The 20068-nt window shown below is 38.0% G+C and overlaps 2 protein-coding genes across 4 annotated transcripts in view; both read right to left on the reverse strand.

Annotated features, from left to right (window-relative positions):
• Positions 1-330: 330 nt before the first annotated feature.
• On the reverse strand, positions 331-13681 carry cd82a (CD82 molecule a). The gene is made up of 9 exons (XM_079455019.1): positions 13564-13681; positions 9569-9641; positions 7950-8022; positions 4521-4645; positions 4145-4219; positions 2909-3007; positions 1798-1965; positions 1622-1705; positions 331-1525 (listed from the first exon to the last, which is right to left on the reverse strand). The coding sequence occupies exons 2-9, from the start codon at positions 9629-9631 to the stop codon at positions 1448-1450; spliced, it is 765 nt and encodes a 254-aa protein (XP_079311145.1). The 5' UTR covers positions 9632-9641; positions 13564-13681; the 3' UTR covers positions 331-1447.
• Positions 13682-16089: 2408 nt separating this feature from the next.
• Positions 16090-20068, reverse strand: part of tp53i11a (tumor protein p53 inducible protein 11a) — a 42779-nt gene continuing 38800 nt past the window's right edge. For 2 of the 3 annotated variants that reach the window (XM_079451781.1, XM_079451782.1), the window contains one exon: positions 16090-19073. In XM_079451781.1, coding sequence (XP_079307907.1) covers positions 18940-19073 — 134 coding nt within the window. In that variant the 3' untranslated portion in view covers positions 16090-18939. The remainder of the gene's footprint in view (positions 19074-20068) is intronic. The other variant, XM_079451780.1, reaches the window with a different exon arrangement.

Here is a 20068-nt window from a genome sequence, read left to right on the forward strand (position 1 = left end):
AAGTGTTTTTGCTAGTTTCAGCTCGACGTAGTTTTAGTGTTCACGTCCTGCGCCACGTTGTTTAAATAGCAAATGCATTTGCGCCCATTTGTGCGCCCATGGGCGTGCTGGTCTGAAAACGAGGTGTGCTCAGGCACATTGTTATTTATTTTGTTATTTATAGACAGTAATATGCCCTACTATATGTACGCTGTATGTGCATAACTAAAATATTGCCTAAAGACTATTGACCACCTTCTTCCCAGCTCATGTTATCTAAAAGACGCGCCATTGCCACCTAGTGGCATACGTGTCAGATAGTGTTAGATTTACAAAACTTCACTATGCAATAAGTAGGATGGGTGAGTTTTTATTGTAACATTCATCTTAGGAAAGATACATGTAATTGCTATATTTCTATCCTTCAATTATTTGGGAGAGTATTGCCTGTTTTACAGAAAAAAATGCTTAAAGTTTCGTCTGAACAGTAAAATATGAGTGCATCTGTAATAAGGAATTTCACATTTGTCATATTACAATTTTCAGACATAAAATACTGTAACCATTTTTCTACCAAACACTTGCTGTATAACAAGTACAATTAAGGAAATTGCGTCACTTAAAGCTGTTAATAAAGCTCAACAAAAAAAATCTTTAGTCAACTTTGGGGGTTATGCTAATCTTCATTTGGTTCACATCATCAAGGAACAGCTTCATATTGTAACTTCTTAGAAATATCCTCAGCTTAAGGATGTAAAAAAACATACAATTATGCTCTGTACAAAAAGGGAGATTTTAAATGTCTTCAAAAATGTCTTCAAATCCGAAAACCAGCATGGTAAAATAAGCTAAAATATATACAAACTAATAAAAAACAAGCACAAGCGCAACCCAAAAACAACACTGATGTACAAACATAAATGATAGAGTTATCAAAAAGAAAACTTTCTTTTTTTCTGTGACTCGTTTAAGGACAGAGTGGCAATCCTGTCAGTCTTTGTACATCACAGAATGAACACGGGCTAAATATCTAACAAAAAGTCCCTTGATAAAGCCCTTTGTTGTCTTTCTTTCTAATAAGGCATAAACCTACGTTAGCTCAGAGTTTGGGCCGCTTTAATGAAGGAACATCAAAGCAAATGGGTGTTAAGACTGTATAAATAGACTACCGAGGAACATCAGGTCACACGCTTTTCATTAATTGATGTGGGCAGGTTTTATGTTCTACCCTTTAGACAGTCACACAATGGGACTATTCATGTTGCACTAAAAAGACTCGATTAGATATCACAGAAGATTTACATATTGTTACAGATGAAGAGGTTCATAAACACAAACCTAAATCCTTAATCACAAATTCGTCTTTTGGAAACATTGTGTGTACTGTAGAAAAAGAGGGAGAGCTGTTTTTCCAAGTAAAAAATGGAGGACAGAATGCATCCATGTGTGTGTGTTCGGCCATGTGTCTTCAGTACTTTGGCACTTTGGTGTAGTCCTCTTGGTGTACACTTTTGCAAAGGCCCATGGACAGGATCATAGCAAGGAGCTGTGGGCAACATATGAAGGGGTAAGATCAACCTATATAAATGTTCTAATTGTACATTTCAGTGAACACTACTGAGGCAGAAAAGATAAAAAATACCTCAATGACAGCCACACCAAGGCAGATTCCAAGTATGACTCCATAATTTGTGAAGAGCCAGCTCTCCACGTTCTCCAAGCACCCCTGTTAAAGACACAATATTTTATAATAAGGTCACTCAACTGAACTGCAAATGTAAACAAAACTTATTGTTGTTAAGTGTTGATTTTCCGTACCATCTCATAGATGGGCAACTCCTTAGAATTGGTCTCGCAGAAGCCACTATCTGCAACATTAGAAGGAGGGAAGGAAGTATTGTGGCAGGAGCATGGGTACAGTGAATTGTTCTTCATGAAATGGTTTGAATCCCAATCCATTCTCCCATCCCAGCCACAACACTGCATCTGAGGACACAGGGAGAAAACAATAACAAAAAGAGTCATAAGCTTGACTATAAACCAAAATTACAAAAGTCCCCTTAAAATTGAAAGTTTTTTGGCTTTAAGTGTGAATATAGTTAGCTTTAAGGATGTCTAACTTTGGATAACTAGTGGTATCCAAGACATTGATGAAAAACAAGATATAAGCATTCAAAACTTTCTCTCGAAAAGAATCAACCATTTGTATGAAATCCTTCTGCACTTCAGCTTCTCATCGAATCAGAACAATCAAAGGCGACCTGGAATCTAATGAATCTGGCATCTGCCTACGCCATTGACTATTTTAAAAGTCAATATGCCCCACGTGAATTTTTTAATGTTTCAGAGAAAATTACCTCAATGCATCGAACAAAGTTGCAGATTTCAAGTTACTACTGTAAGTTTTTATAGCCTCTAAACCCACAACTATTCATGAATAATGGATATAGACACTGTAATTTCTCACGAAGGTTTGCAGCCATTTCGGTGTCAATGACATAAATATGGTCAAGTGTGTTGAATTGTCAGCTGTAAAACTGATCTGAAACATTAATCCAAAGAAATTTCTCTCTCAGGGCAAAATACCTCAGTCAGTGATCATTTTTACATTCCAGAAACTCCCACAAGCAGGAAACATGTGCCATAAGTGCCTCGGAACTGTTTGCTTTCCTACATATTTCAAAAGATCTTCTTTTGTATTCAACAGATCAAAGTAATTTGGCTAGTCAATGGGGTCCAAGAACTGTTTGCTTCCAAATTGATTTCTCTGTGCTCATCAGAACAAAACATTTATACAGTTTTGGAACAATTCCAAGATGAGTAAATGATGACAGAATGTTTCTTTTTGGGTGAACTATCCCTTTAATACACTCGCTCCTGAGATAATGTTGAGTGACACCATAAGGAATTTAGCCCATTTTGAACTCACTGTTCTCTGGATGTAGTCCCAGGCTTGCTCAGCTGTTTTGTTCTGTCCAGGGTAGTTCACGATGATTTTGGTCACAATTTCAGTTGTCTCCTTCCTCAACTGAAACCAGAATTAAAAGGGTCAGTGGATTATTATTTAAGCCCCAGGAGTTTGACCTCCGATTCACTTTGAATAGTCACTAATGCCTTGTTTCACAGAAAATGCTTAAGACTACTACCAGAGTAAAATAAAGATTTGAGCTGCTTCAACTGAAAATATAAATTGCTGATATCTTAAAATATGTCATTCCCATTGTTTTGTTTTATGCGCATCAGTTAAATCTTTATCTAAGGCGTTTTAATCAAAGCGACTAAAATATCCTAATTTAACTAAGGCATAGTCCTTGCTTAAGCTAGCCCATGTCTTTGAAAGAGTTTGGCCACTTATGATGCCGCATTTGTAGTAAAAAAATTATCTTCAACTATTTAGCTTACAATTAATAGCTTGTGGTTTTATCCAAAATCTATCTGCCCCAAAGTCTCTATCATTTATGACTAAGGTATCCTGATCAGATGCTTCCTCTCATGTCCTTAGAGACACTTGGTGAAAGCTGACCCAGGTGGAGTTTGTCTGTGTGTGTGTGTGTGTGTGTGTGTGTGTGTGTGTGTATAGCTGCTTATTCTATATTCTATATACCCAAAACTGAGCAAAACCTCTCTTTGGAGACATCAACGTTTGTGAAAATTGTAATAGGGAAAATATTTTGGAGTTAGGGTGTAGATTAGGGTAGGGTAATGGTTTTGTATTTATAACTACCTGTTTATAATTTGTTATACCTGTTTAGGTTATAATAAGGTTAAGGTTTAGGGTAAGGTGTGTGTGCGTTAAACTCTTTGTCCTTGTCCTCTGTGAACAACGTGTCATGTGTTTCCTTCTCATGGGTCAATATTGTGAAGGTCTACCTACAGTAACAAAAACAATCCTGCAAAGAAGCATTTCCTACTATGTGCAATAGGGGGCAGTGTCTTTTTATTTTCAGCCCTAATTCGCCTGACCTCCTTTTGTGCTGCTCTACAAATTTAATCAAAACCTTCACAATGAAAATGGAACACATGGAGATTTGGCCTAAAATTATTTATGAAACATAAGCCGGGGTTTTTTAGTGGCAGAACACACGCAGCATGTACTGCATCCTAAATAGTGTGATGCCAAGCTGGCTGTCACATTCCGGTGTTAAGCATTGCGGCGTTCACTCACCATATCACGCTGGAAGTAGATGAGAACGGCAGCAGTCACTTGAGCGAGGAGAATGAGTAACAGACAGGTGAAGTACTGTAAGGAGAAAAAAGACAGAAACGAGGGCTCATACACCCACCACATATGTCGGCCTCACATGTATTTCACAGTCAGCACATATGTGCAACAGAAAGGCAACAGCTGGTTCAATCCAGTCTACTCAGGTCAAGTGACAAGAAACAACACAGCACATTTAAAATTTCCATATGACACTCATGTTAACACAGAGGGCCGAGGTTCCTCTTTGGATTTCCGTGGAAAAATGTTATTTGCAAAATAAACAGGAACCTAATTAGAATCGAGGTTGAGCTTGTGCATTTATGTGTGCGTGACTTACCAATCCAAGCAAACAGCGAATTTCATAGATGGCCCCCAGACAGCCCAGAAATCCCAGAATCATGGAGAATGATCCCACACCAATCAGAATATAAGAGGCCACCTTTAAGGAGACGGATGAGTCCTCTGTAAATAAATACAAACAAGTTTCACTTCCATATTTTAAAACACTTATCTTCCACATAATTCATGAAACATCATTTAAGCGTTCCTTTTGCCTGTTTAAAATCAACACATGATAGATTTGATTAAAATCACATGTTACAATTACCGTGACCACTTTGGTTTTCCTAAAGCTATGCACTTTTGCTGGTCAGATTACATTGCTTTGGCACGTTCTCAGTGAAATGCTCAACGCCAGTTTCGTGTATCTGTCCTTGAATATGAATTGTGTAATATTGAGATGTATTTGGCTGGCTCCCTTGCCATCTTCACTAAAGTCGTGCCTCTCTGTGTCTTTACTCCAGAAGTGATTCAACTTCCTGCTTCGTTCAGACTCATGCATACTGAGTCAGACTGAGAATCCTCAGAATACCTCAATGGCTCCCCGGCAAAACCAACATTAGCACAGACAGCCTGACAAACAATACCGCAGTGTGGAGCGGAGCCCTGTGGGGCTGTCTGTGTGATTGTGTGACTGTGGGTGCTGAGGATACAATGGGCCGTCATGTGACCTGATGTAATCATGGTTACAAAACCAAGCTCTTATCGGAGCTATCATCAGACTTGGAACGGTCATGTCTGATAATGCCTGCGATGACCCCCTCAGCCCTGATGATTACAGCTTGCGTGATAGTACAAGTAACACAATGACTTCATCTTTTACACAGCTCACAAAATGTGCTCTAAAGGCCTGTTCACACTAAAAGTGATAACCATGACGATAGTGTTTCGTGTCCACACCAACGGATGATATCATTGTTAATTCTAGGCTCGTGTGTGTTGCAGTTTCACATTTTAAAGGAACAATACAGGATCCATTGACAGAAATGCAATATCATAAACAAAACTACTTCTTCAGAGGTGTTGAAGATCTTACGTAATGAACCGTTATGTTTGTAATACCTTAGAATAAGCTATTTATATCTACACACAGAGCTAATTCCTTTTCTATCTTAATCACTATACATCTGCTTAAGACTATTCCCTTACATTTAGAATGACTTTTAAAATGTAATCTTTATAGTTATAGTTAAAATATAATCATGTAAGCTTGCCTTAAAGGGATAGTTCACCTGAAAAGGAAAATGTTGTCATCATTTACTTGACTTTCTTTCTTTTACAGAACAGAAAAGAAGATATTTTGATGAATGTTCCCAAGAACAGCGGTACCCATTGACTTCTATTGTATGGACACATACAGTAATGTAGCATTAATGAGGTCAATGAGTATCGCCATGGTTTGATTACCAACATTTATATAAATATCTTCTTTTGTGTGAGTAAATTATGACAGAACTCTAAGTAGATACCTAAGTAGTCAAACTTAAATGTAGATATTAATTATTAAGAGCAAGCTACACAATGAGCAGTCTTTGGTTGGAAATTGAAAGGTTATGGATATTAGATCACCTTAAATCACAGTTAAGCTAATACAATTGGTGTTTAATGGAACAATGCAGAGCGAGTTTGATTTGGAATTATTTCAGCCAATGGTGTTTATAGTAAGGAGATTCAGAGACACAGCATTTAACACAGCTTGAGTCAGAGACATGGCATTCAGCTGTCCTGAAATGGCTTAACTATCAGTAAAGAGTTTTCAGTTGGAAATAGTGAGGCAAGGCCGTTTTTGTGCCATGTGGTAAATATTATCAAAATTCTCTGTCGCCACAACAATTCCTAAAACAATAGGCAAATAAAGAACAAGACGTTTTTTCTCACTAAAGCAAACTCCTTTTTCGCTTTAACCGCTTTGCTCACCAAAAACTAGGTTCAAAGCGTTTGTCTGAGGAGAAAAATCAACTCATTGACCCTGTTTTACTTATGCTGGCCAATCCAAGCCCCCAAAAATGGAAAAACTTCTATGATTTTCCATAAATACAACAACACAGCATATTTGTCTACACATTAGTTTTCACTTTTCTGGCTTTAGTACTGTAAATCTCATTCCACTCCATGTTCCTGAAGTGTTTAATGGTGGTGTCTAACGGAAACAGGAAACCCTTTGGGGATCACCAAGCTGAAGGCCACTGACATCTGGTTTAGAAAAACAATAATGTCCAGTGATTTTTGTATAATAGAGAAACTCCACACTGAACGCATGGCTGCAGTCCCAACAAACAGCCAACAGCCACTGTTCACTGCAGGAATGTGTCAGTTGGATGAAATATGACGTGGAAAGGAGGAATACGAGACAGATTCACTGCTGTCAGTATCATGCATTGGTGCAAGCCTAGGCTTTCCTAAATCAAAGTTCTGCTGTGTGCAATCCATCAAACGCACGCGGTTCTTTGGTAACACAAACTTTTTATGGCACAGTCACTCCAACTGGGGGTTATGTCTCGGGTCAGACCGGCCGCAGTTTCGCAAGACAACCTTTAAAATGCTAAGAACTTTTCCAGAAAGGAAAGTTAGATGCTGTGACTGTTCTGTAAATCAGAGGGCTGTCAAAGAAACCATTTGAAACGACCACAACGAAACTGAAAATAAGAAAAAGAGACATTCTGTTCCTCTCTATATATACAGATATATCACCAGTGCTTTCCAATGACTACAGTCGAAGTAAGGTCTGACGTGATGCATGCTAATGTGGGTGCTGCTTAAAGAGCCCTGTGTGGCAGCGAACACCTGCAGACTGCCTCAGTCGTCTTATGTCACACACAAACCCTGCCTGTCTCGTACTTAGAGGGCCGTCGCGCGTCTCGGACATTCAATAGATGATGATCCGAGGCCAGCTGTGAGCCTGTAGCTCCGGGCCGCTTGGCAGCATATGTGAAACACAGACCCAGTGACCCAGAGCCGGCTGCAATGGGCTCTGGGATGGAAAACAGATCAGAGGCGAGCAGTAGTGCTTGTGTGCACACGTGGCGGATGGTGATGAAAAATACAGAGTCCATTCTGGACCGTCCATGCAAGAGCCTGAAACACGCGGTTTTAGACGACACTAACGGTGCTCATCAAACAAAAGCAAACCAGAGACAGATGCCGCTGTAAAAGTGGGTCTGACTCACTGGCGCACAGGCCCGGGAGGTTCGCATCAGAGGCAGAACAGGCTAAAAGAAAGGTTCACTAATGAGAACATAAAAACTCTTCTCTTACTTTGGATTTTACTACTGCCAACTAAAAGAAAGAAACTCTCCGAGGGGGCCATAAATAGTCTTTTAGATTAATGCGGGTGCAATTTTAAACCATCTTTAAGAAAAGATTTGGTTTATTGAAAGCATATTTTTCCGTATAAATGCATTTTACAAATACATGTAAAGAGGCTTACGCAACACTGCGATGAAGCTCTGATTGTCTAGGATGATCCACAGGCCAAATCCCATAATCGTAGATCCGAAGATCTGTAGAAAAAAAACAGAAGGAGAGAGAGGAGAATCAATCATGCAGAACTGAACAACAGGGGAAAACAGGGGCCTCACATTTCAACTTGTTCGCTCCAAATCTCTTGGACAGAGCTAAAGATGGAAAGTTTGATTATTAATGCCTTCCATGAAAAACAGTGTATGTTTAAGGCAGGACGGCAAACTAATCCTGGCCTTTAGGAAGCCCAGGACTGTTCCCTGATGGGGTTACAGATTCTTTCTCCTTTCCTCTTAGCTAACATCTGGGACTGATTGAGCCGTGCCTCTGCGTGGCAGGAGGGGAGGGGAAGCTCAGCAGATGTAGCATGAGTACACCACAGCCTTCACTAACCCCATTCGGATGAACCCCCATATACTCTTTTTATCTCACAGAGGTGCACAGCTTGGTGTCCCACCCAATGCCGCTGTACTGTAATCCGTCAAACTGCCGTTTCCCTCTGTGTACACAATTTATGCCACGGCAACACAAGAAACACGCTCTCTCAACGTTTTTGCTCAACTTCCGTAACAGTAAAATGTTAGCATAAAATTGGTGGACAGTATTTGAAGACTAGGGGAAGTGTCTGGAAAATTATATTATTACATTAAATTAATTCGTCAATTTTACACATGATACAACTTGTTGTGAAATGTAGGTATGGTCAGCTTTTCTTACACTGTGCAATTAACAAAATGTAATAGAAAGAGTCAAATTAAAATTATAATATTAAAATATGCGCAAGTTCAAATATAATATACAACTGAATAAAAATAGAATTTAAATAATATTCTAAATCTATTGAAATTGATGTTAAATCCATTAAGTGAATCAACTGGTGCAAAAATAAAACAGTTAAACAAATCTGGGCCCAGTTATAATGTTACCAATAAAAGGAATCTTTCTGCTCTTTCTGTAATTTGTGAGCCTGAGCACACAGGCCAGAAACAAAAAGAATAAACTTGGATCAGCAGTTTCAATTTTTCTCCATGGAACAAGCTCTAGATTGACAAGAAAGAGAGTGTTTCTCTAAGAGTCTAAGAGTCTTCAATTGAAAAGAGTAAACTGTCGGTGAAACAAATGGCAAACACTTCATCTGAATGGTAATGAAGAGCGCATTTTTGTCAGAGACAGATGCAAGACTGCTATAAAATACCTACAGCTGAAACACATGTGGCTTTGCCTGGAAGACATTAAACATAGTTGACTTATTTATGGAAAGGTTTGGATAAAACAGATCCAGAATACCAGTTTTGTTATGAAAACTAGGACATGGGTTATAAATGGGCTGAAGGTACGGTATAAATTATAAAAAGAAACAAGGAACAAGAAACAAGGCTGGCGTAGAGAAAATCTGAAGGCGCTGTTCTGCAGAACAGTTCAGACCTTCTACATTACTAATGCTTGGCTGTTAAAACAGTTGGTTCTCAAACACTTACACATCAATCTAATAATGACAACAAAGAGTTCATGTTAAAAGATTGAACGAAAAACATTTAACTTAATGTGCCATTACTCGGTCTTTAAAAGCGAAAAAATGAGACTTACAAAGAAGATTAGGTTGAAGAGAAAGAGGAAGTACTTGGTGGAAGTGATGCATCCTTTCCCCATTTTTCTGACCCTGTAGAAACCCAAAACAGAGGAATAGCATGAATGTAAGGATACTCTTATATCAGATCTATGGACATTATACAGATTTGAAGAAATCAGCAAGGTAACAATGATTGAATCAACGAGACACATAATGCACAGGATCCATAATATAGGTCAACTTTATTTTCCTTAAATGTTTGATCAAAAGACAACTGAACATAGCAAAATACACGGTTACCATCATACACACAATATACATTTCTGATACATACTAAAGTATACCCTGCCTTCAAACACATCATGCACCATTTCATCATTTAACGGCACAAAATTCCACAGGACAGTCCAATGCTCTCATCTTGACTGTGTCTGGCTGTTGGCATACTTTTACATCACGACCCACATTCAGTCCATCATGGGTTAGAATTATAAAAGCTTAGTCAATTTATAGGGCTGTCGGTGTGCTGAAAAAGCACACTTTGGCTGATTCAATGAAAGAATTGGGAGTGATGACAAGCACACAGAACATAAACATAGGGCAGATTTAGCAGCAACACAGCTACACTATTGCTGAAGCCAATTCTAGACAAACTTAAGAGTGCATTTTGAGCTTTCTAACAGTGCAAATAAATAAATGTTATACAGAGCTACTAGGTAAATGAACATATAACTTCATGCACAGGGAAATGTAGACCTCATTAGCAGCACAGAACTTTAGGGGCTACAAGATATACAGTATGAAGGAGTTGAGGATGACTTAAGGTTCAGTGTGTAATTTTTTGAGGATCTATAGACATAAATTCAATATAATATACATAACTAAGTCTTCAAAGGTGTATAAAGACCTTTACATAATGAAGTGTAATGTTTTTATTACATATAAATGAGCTATTTTTATCTACATACAGTGCGAGTCCCCTTGCATGGAATTCTCCTTGTTGTTTCTACAGTAGCCCTAAACAGACGAACTGCTCTACAGAGCGTGTTTCACAAATATGTTATCTCCTTCGGCAAAGAAACGGAAATGTGCCGCCATGTTTGTTCTGTGAGCCGTTGGCTGCAACTCCACAAAAAAATTCCACATTGGTCCATTTAAAGACTCTCTTATCACACACTTTATTGAACAACTTTATATCTATGATAATAAAGAACCATAATAGCCTATAACAGTGTCTGCCCGCCAAGTGTGCCATTACAATAAACATTTTTCCTTTTAAAAAGTTACATTTTCTGGAAAAAAAACATTTAATTTACACCATTTAATATGTTTGTGAGGAACTAACCTTAGGAGACAAAATGTTTTAATGTGTTCAACTCACTACTCTTTATGTAGTTTTGGAAAGATAATTCTGGTGCTGCTGAGCAGAGGCCAACCAGTCCAATTAAAACCCTCTCATACGCTTTTTCTGAGATCGTAATTTTTTTTCAGGGCCTTCATATGTCCCATGAGACAAAAGTCCACGGAATGAGATTACCTGCACTTCCTCCTTATTCTACACGGTCAAACAAGGACTCATTTATACCTCTCGCACAAACGCTGTGTGTTAAGAGACAACATAAATGGCCATAAACAAATTCAGCCTTGGTAAGAGTTGTGTGCTTCTATTCAGGTTCATCCGCAACATTGAGCTGATGTAATCATATGAAGGTCAGGCCAATTACGTATACGTAAAGAGCGTGCCAACGACACATGTGTAACTTATCCATCCACCACAGCGCTTTTAAAAAGTGTCACAATGCACTTACTAAAATTTTAATCAGAACGCTACTACAGGGGGTGACAATCTATCTACAGGAGTTTATCAGTGGCATTCGGTTGCATTTTTATCTTATCTCTCCCAATCCTGAAACTGCTTTAGCAGAATAACAACTAAATCCACACCAGAAGTGAATAATGCAATGCTTGTCAATTACTGCTAGTGAGTTTGGCTTTTTTTAGAAAGTGTCTTAAAGGGACGGTTCACCCAAAAATGAAAATACTGTCATCATTTACTCACCCTCTTGTCCTTTCAAACCTGTATGACTTTCTTATTTCTACAGAACACACAATATATGTTTGAAGAATGTAGAAAACCACCGTTATTGTTGGGTTACCATCATTCCTCAAAACATGTTCTTTTGTTGGTGACAAGAGGATGAGTAAACAATTATACAATTTACATTTTTCGGTGAACTATCGCTTTAAACCAATCAGACTATTTACAGAGAGGCGTGCTCAGCCCTCAGTTCATCAGCATTCAATGCATCAACCCCCGTGTACACCGAGGTTCTAGTTCACACCATGTTCTTCGACCACCCTCCCCCAAGCTCACAGGGACAGGGCCAGCTTTGATTTCCCACCATGACAATGGCAGCTTTCAGTCCAACAAAGGGAGAAACTTCACACACTCAGGAGCTCACTGCAGCCGTCAAGTTACCACACCGATCACCCTTAAAGAGACAAGAACCTTAAAATCCAAATGGAGCTTACAAGTGCACATCTGATACGGAACCAATCCTTGAATAAAAGTAAATGAGCAAAAATCTTCATCAATTCAACCACTAAAGCCTTCCAGTTTTGTAATTTGCATTAAAACTTAATTTAAACCTTTGCACGACAAACGAGCTGCTATGGCAACCGATCGTGAAGTGGCCATGAAGGGGTGCAGAGTGCCCCGCTTGAAAGAATAAACAATCTCTATTCGCTGCTGTTCTTGGCAGCATGCAGAAAAAAAGAAAAGTGAAACCCCAAATAAGGGGAAGCCCACCAGAGCCGATGGCCTTGTCTCTCCACGCTTACTTCAGACAGAAACAAGGAGCACATTCATTAGCACAGTTAATCTCGCCACCAGAACACAAAGGCCAACTTGATGCCACCAGGTTAAAGTGGCATGAACAAGAAGCTACTATAATAGCCTGGAAAAGTTTTAAAAGTTGTCCCGTTTTAAGAGCTCTGAGTAGAATATTCCTTCGCTCAATTTTAAAGTAACAACATTTTTACAACCGGGAGAACCAGGTGTGACTGTTTGTGATGTCACCTCATGGAATGCAGGCAAACTGGATGTAAAATAAAATAAAAGAAACGAAACGAAACAAAACAAAAATCTATGAATACTTATTGTTTTGTTTTGAATAAAAAGTTATCAAAGCTTTGGAAAAGTGCTGACAAGAAAACGTACAATTACGATGATGATGATTCTATCTTCATCATCATCGTGCAGTATTTGACGTTAGTTGATATGCAATTTCCCAAATTAGCAAACTCATAAAACAAACTCATTTTTAGAAAAAGATGTAAACCTAAAAAGGACTGACACCCCTCCAAAACGTGCCAAATCACATAGTTGTAAACCGACCTGACCTACATACGACAGTCTCGTATTACAGTTCATAAGCAGTGAATTAAACCGAACTCACAGACATATGGTCCTTTATAACTTATTAAAGGGAACAAGAATAGAGTTTCATTTGTGTGGGATGGACAAATGGTTACTACACGAGAAAACAAGTTCATGCTTGATAATATCGTACATGTTGTAAACCGATAACACTCCGCATGGTTAAATTGTTATACATGAAAGCGAAATCACGAAGTTGAAAGAAAAACGGCCGTATTCATTGCCACATGTGATAAAGTTGACTTTAATTCGAAGAGGAACAGAAATACTTAGCCTCAATAGAGAAAAAAATGAAAGCTGAAATATATAAAAGTGCAATAGTCGAGTGCGTGCGCCACATCAGCCACATAAATGACAACAAATAGTAGGCCTACAGGTTACTTGACACAAAGTAACATTGAACTATACGCTTTTAAAACGCTTTATTTTATTCACAAAATGACTCTTCTCTGTCCAATTTAACTTGTTTCACTTTATTCACAAGTTTCTATCTGGGTAGGACAAAAGCACATATTCTGTATCAAACGTAAATGCATAAAATGAATCAAAAGTCCTGTTAGAAATGATACTCACGTTTAGTGTCGGGAAAGTACAATAGATGTCAGCTGCGCGTCTCGTCCTGCGTTAATGGGTTTAATGCGAGTGAGCAGCTCGGAGTTTAAAGATAATGTCTGCTCTCATTCTCCACCGTGTGGTGGTTATTGACATTAGCGGGAAATACCCAATAACATCCACACGAACCCATCTCCCACTCTAGCCAATGAGCAATATCGAAAGCAAAAGATCTCAATCTGAGGAACGACATCTGGTGTGAGGAATGACATAAGGGTGAAAAGCGCGTTCTCTGGTTCATTAAAGGGATGGTTCTGTCGTCATTTACCTACTCTTATCGCCCTGTCATTTCAAACGTATGACTTTCTTTCTTCTGCAGAACACAGATGACGATATTTTGAAGAATGTTGGTAACCAAACAACAGCGGTAGGCTACCCATTCACTTCTGTGTTTCTGACAGAAAACCAATTCAGTCAATGGGTACTGCCGTTGTAGAGCATTCTATCTTTTTGACAGATACGTGCTTTCATTTTTGTGTAAACTATCCCTTTAAGACTGGCCAAATAAATACGGACTTAAAATAAGCCCTTTTGTATCATGTGAGGACTAAATACATGCACTAAAAAGAATCTTTAAAAGTAGCCCACAATATACAGGAATATGAAGGAATTCTCCGTATTCATCTTTTGCAGTTGTTTTACCTGTGTTTTAGATTTTGGACGGCGTTAAACTGCATTTTAGCATTAAAGGAAATGTCCATAAAATAAATGAAAATGTACTGGTAATTTTCTGCCAGTACTTTATCCATTTTATATGGGACTTTTTTCCAGTGTACAAAAAGATATGCAAAAATAAATGTCTAGTGTTAATGTCCATTTGCATGATTTCACTCAATGCCCACAGTAGGTCTCAACAAAGGTTCTGTGGCTTCATTCAAAAATATTTATTACATTTGTCCATCCATCCATCCATCCATCCATCCCTAATGGGTTAACGGGGATACTGGAGCCCATCCTAGCTATTTCTGACCAAAGGAAAACCCCCATGTGCCCAGTTGATCATAAAGCTTAGTTTGTTATATCGCATTACATTGTACACCACATTGTAAACTGATGAGACATCGTCTATCCGAGATGAAATTATTATAAAATGAAAGTGAAATCATAATGATGTGTAAGAAAAACAGCCCTATCTTTGGTCACTGTGATACTTACTTATACTCCTACCGCCCAACTTTGGGCATAGGCCACGAACAAGGGCTCTCCAGTCGTCCCGGTCCTGGGCCAACTTCTCAAACTGTCCCCATGTGTGGCCAGACATCTGCATCCAAGTCGCGGCGCCAGCTGTTCCTTGGCCTGCCTCTATTACTTTTCCCTTGAGGGTTCCAAAAGAGGGCGTGTCTTACTGTGCTTGATGCAGGCTTGCGAAGGGTATGGCCAACCCATCTCCAGTGTTTTTGGAAGATCTCTTCCTCAATAGACTGCTGTCCTGTTCGCTGCCACAGCTCCAGGTTACTGATGGTGTTCGACCAGCATACCCTTAGGATTCGTCTGAGACAGTTGTTTATAAAGGACTGGATTTTCTTCATGGTAGTGCCTGTTGTTCTCCAGGTCTCTGCGCCGTACAGTATAACAGGCTTTATCATGGAGTTAAAGATCCTGATCTCGGTGTTCCTAGGCAACTCGGAGGATCCCCAGACTTTCTTCAGCTGGTGGAAAGCTGCCCTTGCCTTTCCAATCTGCACCTTTACACCTTTACATCGACTACGCTGCCAAGATAGGTGAAGCTTTCCACTTCCCCTAATGCTTCTCCTTCTAGCCTGATGGGGGCCGTGTTGTTATTGTTGACTTTGAGGATCTTGCTCTTCACTTTATGTATAATGAGTACAAGGCTTGCTGAATGAGTTGCGATGATATTGGTCTTCCCCTGCATTTGTTGCTGGGTGTGGGAAAGAAGTGCCAGGTCATCAGCAAAATCGAGGTCATCTAATTGTGTCCGAGGTGTCCATTGGATGACATTTCTCCTCTGGGCAATTGATGTCTTCATTACCAAATCTAGATTGGGTAATGAAGACATCACTGTGATAACTTTGCCTTTAATTCATAAAGGAACAAAGTAGGAAAACATCCCATGGGCCTCAGACAGGTGACAAGTGGATCACCTGAATATGATAATGCTTTATATCGAGGATGTTATGATATCGGTCAAGATTATCTGTATTGTATACATTTCTCCAATCATTTTTTTATGTGAAGTGCTTCTGACTTGACTTCACCAACATCCTTGTTGGTCCTGTCACTAACCAATCAGATTTCAGGAGGTTAAGCGGTTACGGTTAGCGGTTACGGTTAGGCTTTGGACCAGCCTGAGGACACGATACATTTACATGTATTAACTTAGTATGAGCTTTCCTCCAAGCATCTTAGAAATGAGAGAGCTTTTTTGTTTGTTTACATAAAGTCTCTGAAATTGCAGTTCGGAAAACAAGGCTTCTTATAAATCAAGTCTGCTTAAAGAAGCAAAAAAGAAAGTCAAAAACACATTTTCCATTAGAAAAAAACTTTATTCATTAAGCACAATCACTGTTTATCTATAAAAAGTCAACATAGGCCTAGAGTTTAAAAAAAACAATAAAGAAACATTAACTGGAATTCTGCAACTGCCATTACAATAATATTTCTCCAAAACAAACAATTAAAAGGAACAAAGAATAAAAAAGTAAAGTTCCTAATTTACAGTTGTAAAACACATTCCTAAATCCTTCAAATATTTACAAGCAAAGTCACCTAAGTCATTTGTAAGAACTGTGCTTTAACTGTACGATAAATTCATATACTCCATTGTCTTCATAATAAACTGAGTGCCACTTAACATCTTGTGTATATAAAAAACAAACATATGCATTATAAACAAACAACAGTTTCTTTCTTATGCACTGCGGGTTAATATCCAATGGAAAAAATGATAAATATGACCACCCCTAAACAAACATCGGCTACTATTCAACATGCTATTTCCAACACATGTGATGTACTTTAGTTGTGCTCTTATAATACCTAATGGCATGAAGCTATCTGTGCTTTAGTGGGAGGTTTTTTAATAGAAGTGTTTCAGATTTTGACATCATTTGTAGCATTTACGGCAAACTTCCCAGTAGGTGATGACCTAACATTTAAAACACATGACCATGACCTAACATTTAAAATTATAGTAGTAAAACTATACTAATATAAAAGCATACTATAAGTAATGACACCAGAACATTCAATTTTAAATAATATTATTAAAAATATGCACTAGCAAATATTGGCCCGTATGATGCAGACATAATGATGTCTGTAGGCTATTAAGATCTGCAAAATGTGAATAGACAGCTATTTCATAATGATTACAAGAGGTGAATAGATATTCAACATGCAAAATGAACACTTTTTAAATGAACACTTGAAAAAAATATCCCTTGATCATTTCAATCCAGGACATGTGTAAAAAATGCTACATTTTAGAGCTACTGACCATTTGCATTATGACATCATGCAAGGATTACTATAGACACAATCTACATCCTACATACAGAATACAGATTAGGAAAGTAGTTGATTGTTGTGCATAAACATCTTTCCCAAAAATTAAAATCCTGTCACAATTGGTGGTTTTTGAATTCAGAGAATGTATTTGAATTCAAGTCTGTTCGTCACGCAATGCAATCATATAGCTTCAGAAAACAGAAAATATCGTGCACAGGTCAAATGGACTACTTTTGTGATGATTTTTAATGGTTCATTTTTCATTTAAATAACACAAAGTTTAAGAATGACATAACGGTGAGAAATGACAACAGAATATACATTTTAGGTGAACTATTGCTTTAGTAAATAAGTTAACTGTGAGATAACAAAATTGTTATTAACATGCATATGGATTATCATGAAAACGAACAAAATATTTAGTCTGACCTGAAGCCAAGATGTCTGTTGCCTGTTAAACATTCTCTGTAATGTACTTTATGTGTTTTAATCTGTTATTAAAGAAGAGATGACTGAAGTAATACACTGCATTTATTACGTCAGTTTCTGTTGGTAAACATCCGTTGGGTGTGTAAATCAACAACAAATAAGATTCAGTTAAAGATAAAACCTTTAAAATATCATTTAATACTACATCCTTACCATGTCACTACAGGGGGTCCTAACTTCAAAAGAAGCCACTTATTTGCTAAAGTCTTGTCATATTTACCACTTTGGCAAAAGTAAAATATACTAAATGCTTTATAAATGTTTAAAACGCAATGTAAATGTCTTCAACTATTTTAATTTCTAATTGTATTTACCAATTTAAATAGATTTTTGGTATATTCCTTTTTTGTATATACAGTTAGGTCCACAAACATTTGGACAGAGGCAATTTTTCTTTTGTTATTTTAGTACCAAAATGCATTCAAGTTACAGTTATATATATTGGCTTAAAGTGCACGTTCTCATCTTTAATTTGTATTCCGATCCAGATTAGATGAAGGGTTTAGGAATTACAGTTTTTAATATGTAGACCCCCCTCCTTTTCAGGGGACAAAAAGTAATTGGACAGTCGAATCAAAAGCTGTTTTATTCAAGTTATGGGCTTTTCTTTAAATCAGTTCTTAAAAAATGAAGCATGTTAAAGGTCTGGAGTTGATTCTACGTGTGGTGTTTGCATTTGGAAGCTGTTGCTGTGAACCCACATCATGGGGTTCACTGAGACCAAAGTTAGATATCAAAAACATAACGTCCATCCCAGGATCAGTAAGAACGGTCAAATCAACATTCAGAGAAGAAAACAACACACTGGTGTGCTCAGCAACAAAAAAATCCTGGACATGGTGGATGATGGCAAAACTGTACACAACTCTTCACGCCAATAGTTTACCATTATTTGTTTCTGTACGTTGTTGTATAAAAGACGTAAAGAATAAAGTGTCATATTAACTGTGTGGATTATAACATCACATACTGAAAGTTCACTAAACTTAAAATGACCCAAACGGTCCCCTTTCCAAAACTATTTGATAGATCTTGGAGACATACACGAATGATCCATTTCTTATCCCACCACACATTTTCGAAAAGCTTTACCAAACAGACAGACATCTTTTTTCTGTTAATTTCCCACTTTGATGAACTCAATATAACATCTGAAAACAATGGTCAGGACCCGAGTCCCTCCACATTTAACGAGAATAGAAACACCAACATGGTACTTACATAAGGTCCAGAAAGAAAGAGTGATTCTCAGTGACGTATAAATTCATTTGGTCCTGGCAGTGGGGCTACTGTATTCAAAGACCTTTGTGGTGCCAACCCACCGTTCTAACATACTGTAAGATTCCTTCTGAAAACTGAAACCAGAGTAATCAGCCTCCCTCAGATCTTTTTGGTGCGCCGGCCGAGGTGATGATAGTAACTCAAGGTCACGAGAAGGAAGAAAATTTCACCAAAAAGAAGAACAATTGCACTGTTGGACAGAGTGCCCATCTCCAGGAGGGTGATGGATGTCACTGAGGAAATAGGAAACATACACACAAATACAATTTTAAAGTTATTTGCAAAGATAGAATAAATACATGTAACCGAAGACAGAAACAAATAATTCAACTTTTACAAACTTGTAGATACTGTAGGTTCTAAAATGAGGACAATCCACTTAAAGGGATAGTTTAACCAAAAGTCTGTCATCATATATTCACCAATCTATCATGTCGTTCAAAACCTGTATATGACTCCTTCCTCTGTGGAACAAAGACAGAAGAAAAATAAGATATTTTGAGAAAAGTGTCAGGTTTTGTGTCCATACAATGGAAGTCAATGGGGGACAATGTTGCATGGTTTCCAATGTTTTTCAAAATATCTTCTTTTGTGTTTAGCAGAAAAAAGAAAAATCATACAGGTTTTTGAATGACATGAGGATGAATAAATGATGAAAGACTTTTTATTTGTGAGTGAACCATCCCTTTAATAGTCAGACAGAATTAGACGTTAAGATCAAAAGACAAAAAACTAATAAATAACACAAAGAATCTAAAATAGCAAACCACCATACATTGAAAAAAGGATCTTCAACATTGTCCATGGTCATACTGCATAATCTCCAGACATAGAAAACTTTGTGTAGTGTGCTCTACATTTCATAGAAATAATATCAGGCTTTTAAAGATGGTGCCTAAATGCTACTCCCGGTTAACGAAACGATTTCTCTGACAGCAAAAAATTTTATACAATTAGCATATTTATGAGCTTGCCACTTAACTGTCTCCAGACATTGTTCATTTCTATTAACATAATGTCATGATCCTGTCCTCCTTGTCAGGAGTCTTCTAGTTTTGTGGACAGGGTCGTGACAGTACCATGTCTTTTGTGCTTGTTGTGTTTTGTGCACGTGGTCTTTTCTTTTCACTTTGCGCCATGTGCTCTCCTATCATGTGTCATGGCCCCGCCCCTTGTTTCCGTAATCTTCCCCTTAGCATTTCATTCCCCTCACCTGTCCAGTGTAATT

The sequence above is a fragment of the Barbatula barbatula genome (genome assembly GCF_947034865.1).
Source record: "Barbatula barbatula genome assembly, chromosome: 1".
Classification (NCBI taxonomy): domain Eukaryota; kingdom Metazoa; phylum Chordata; class Actinopteri; order Cypriniformes; family Nemacheilidae; genus Barbatula; species Barbatula barbatula.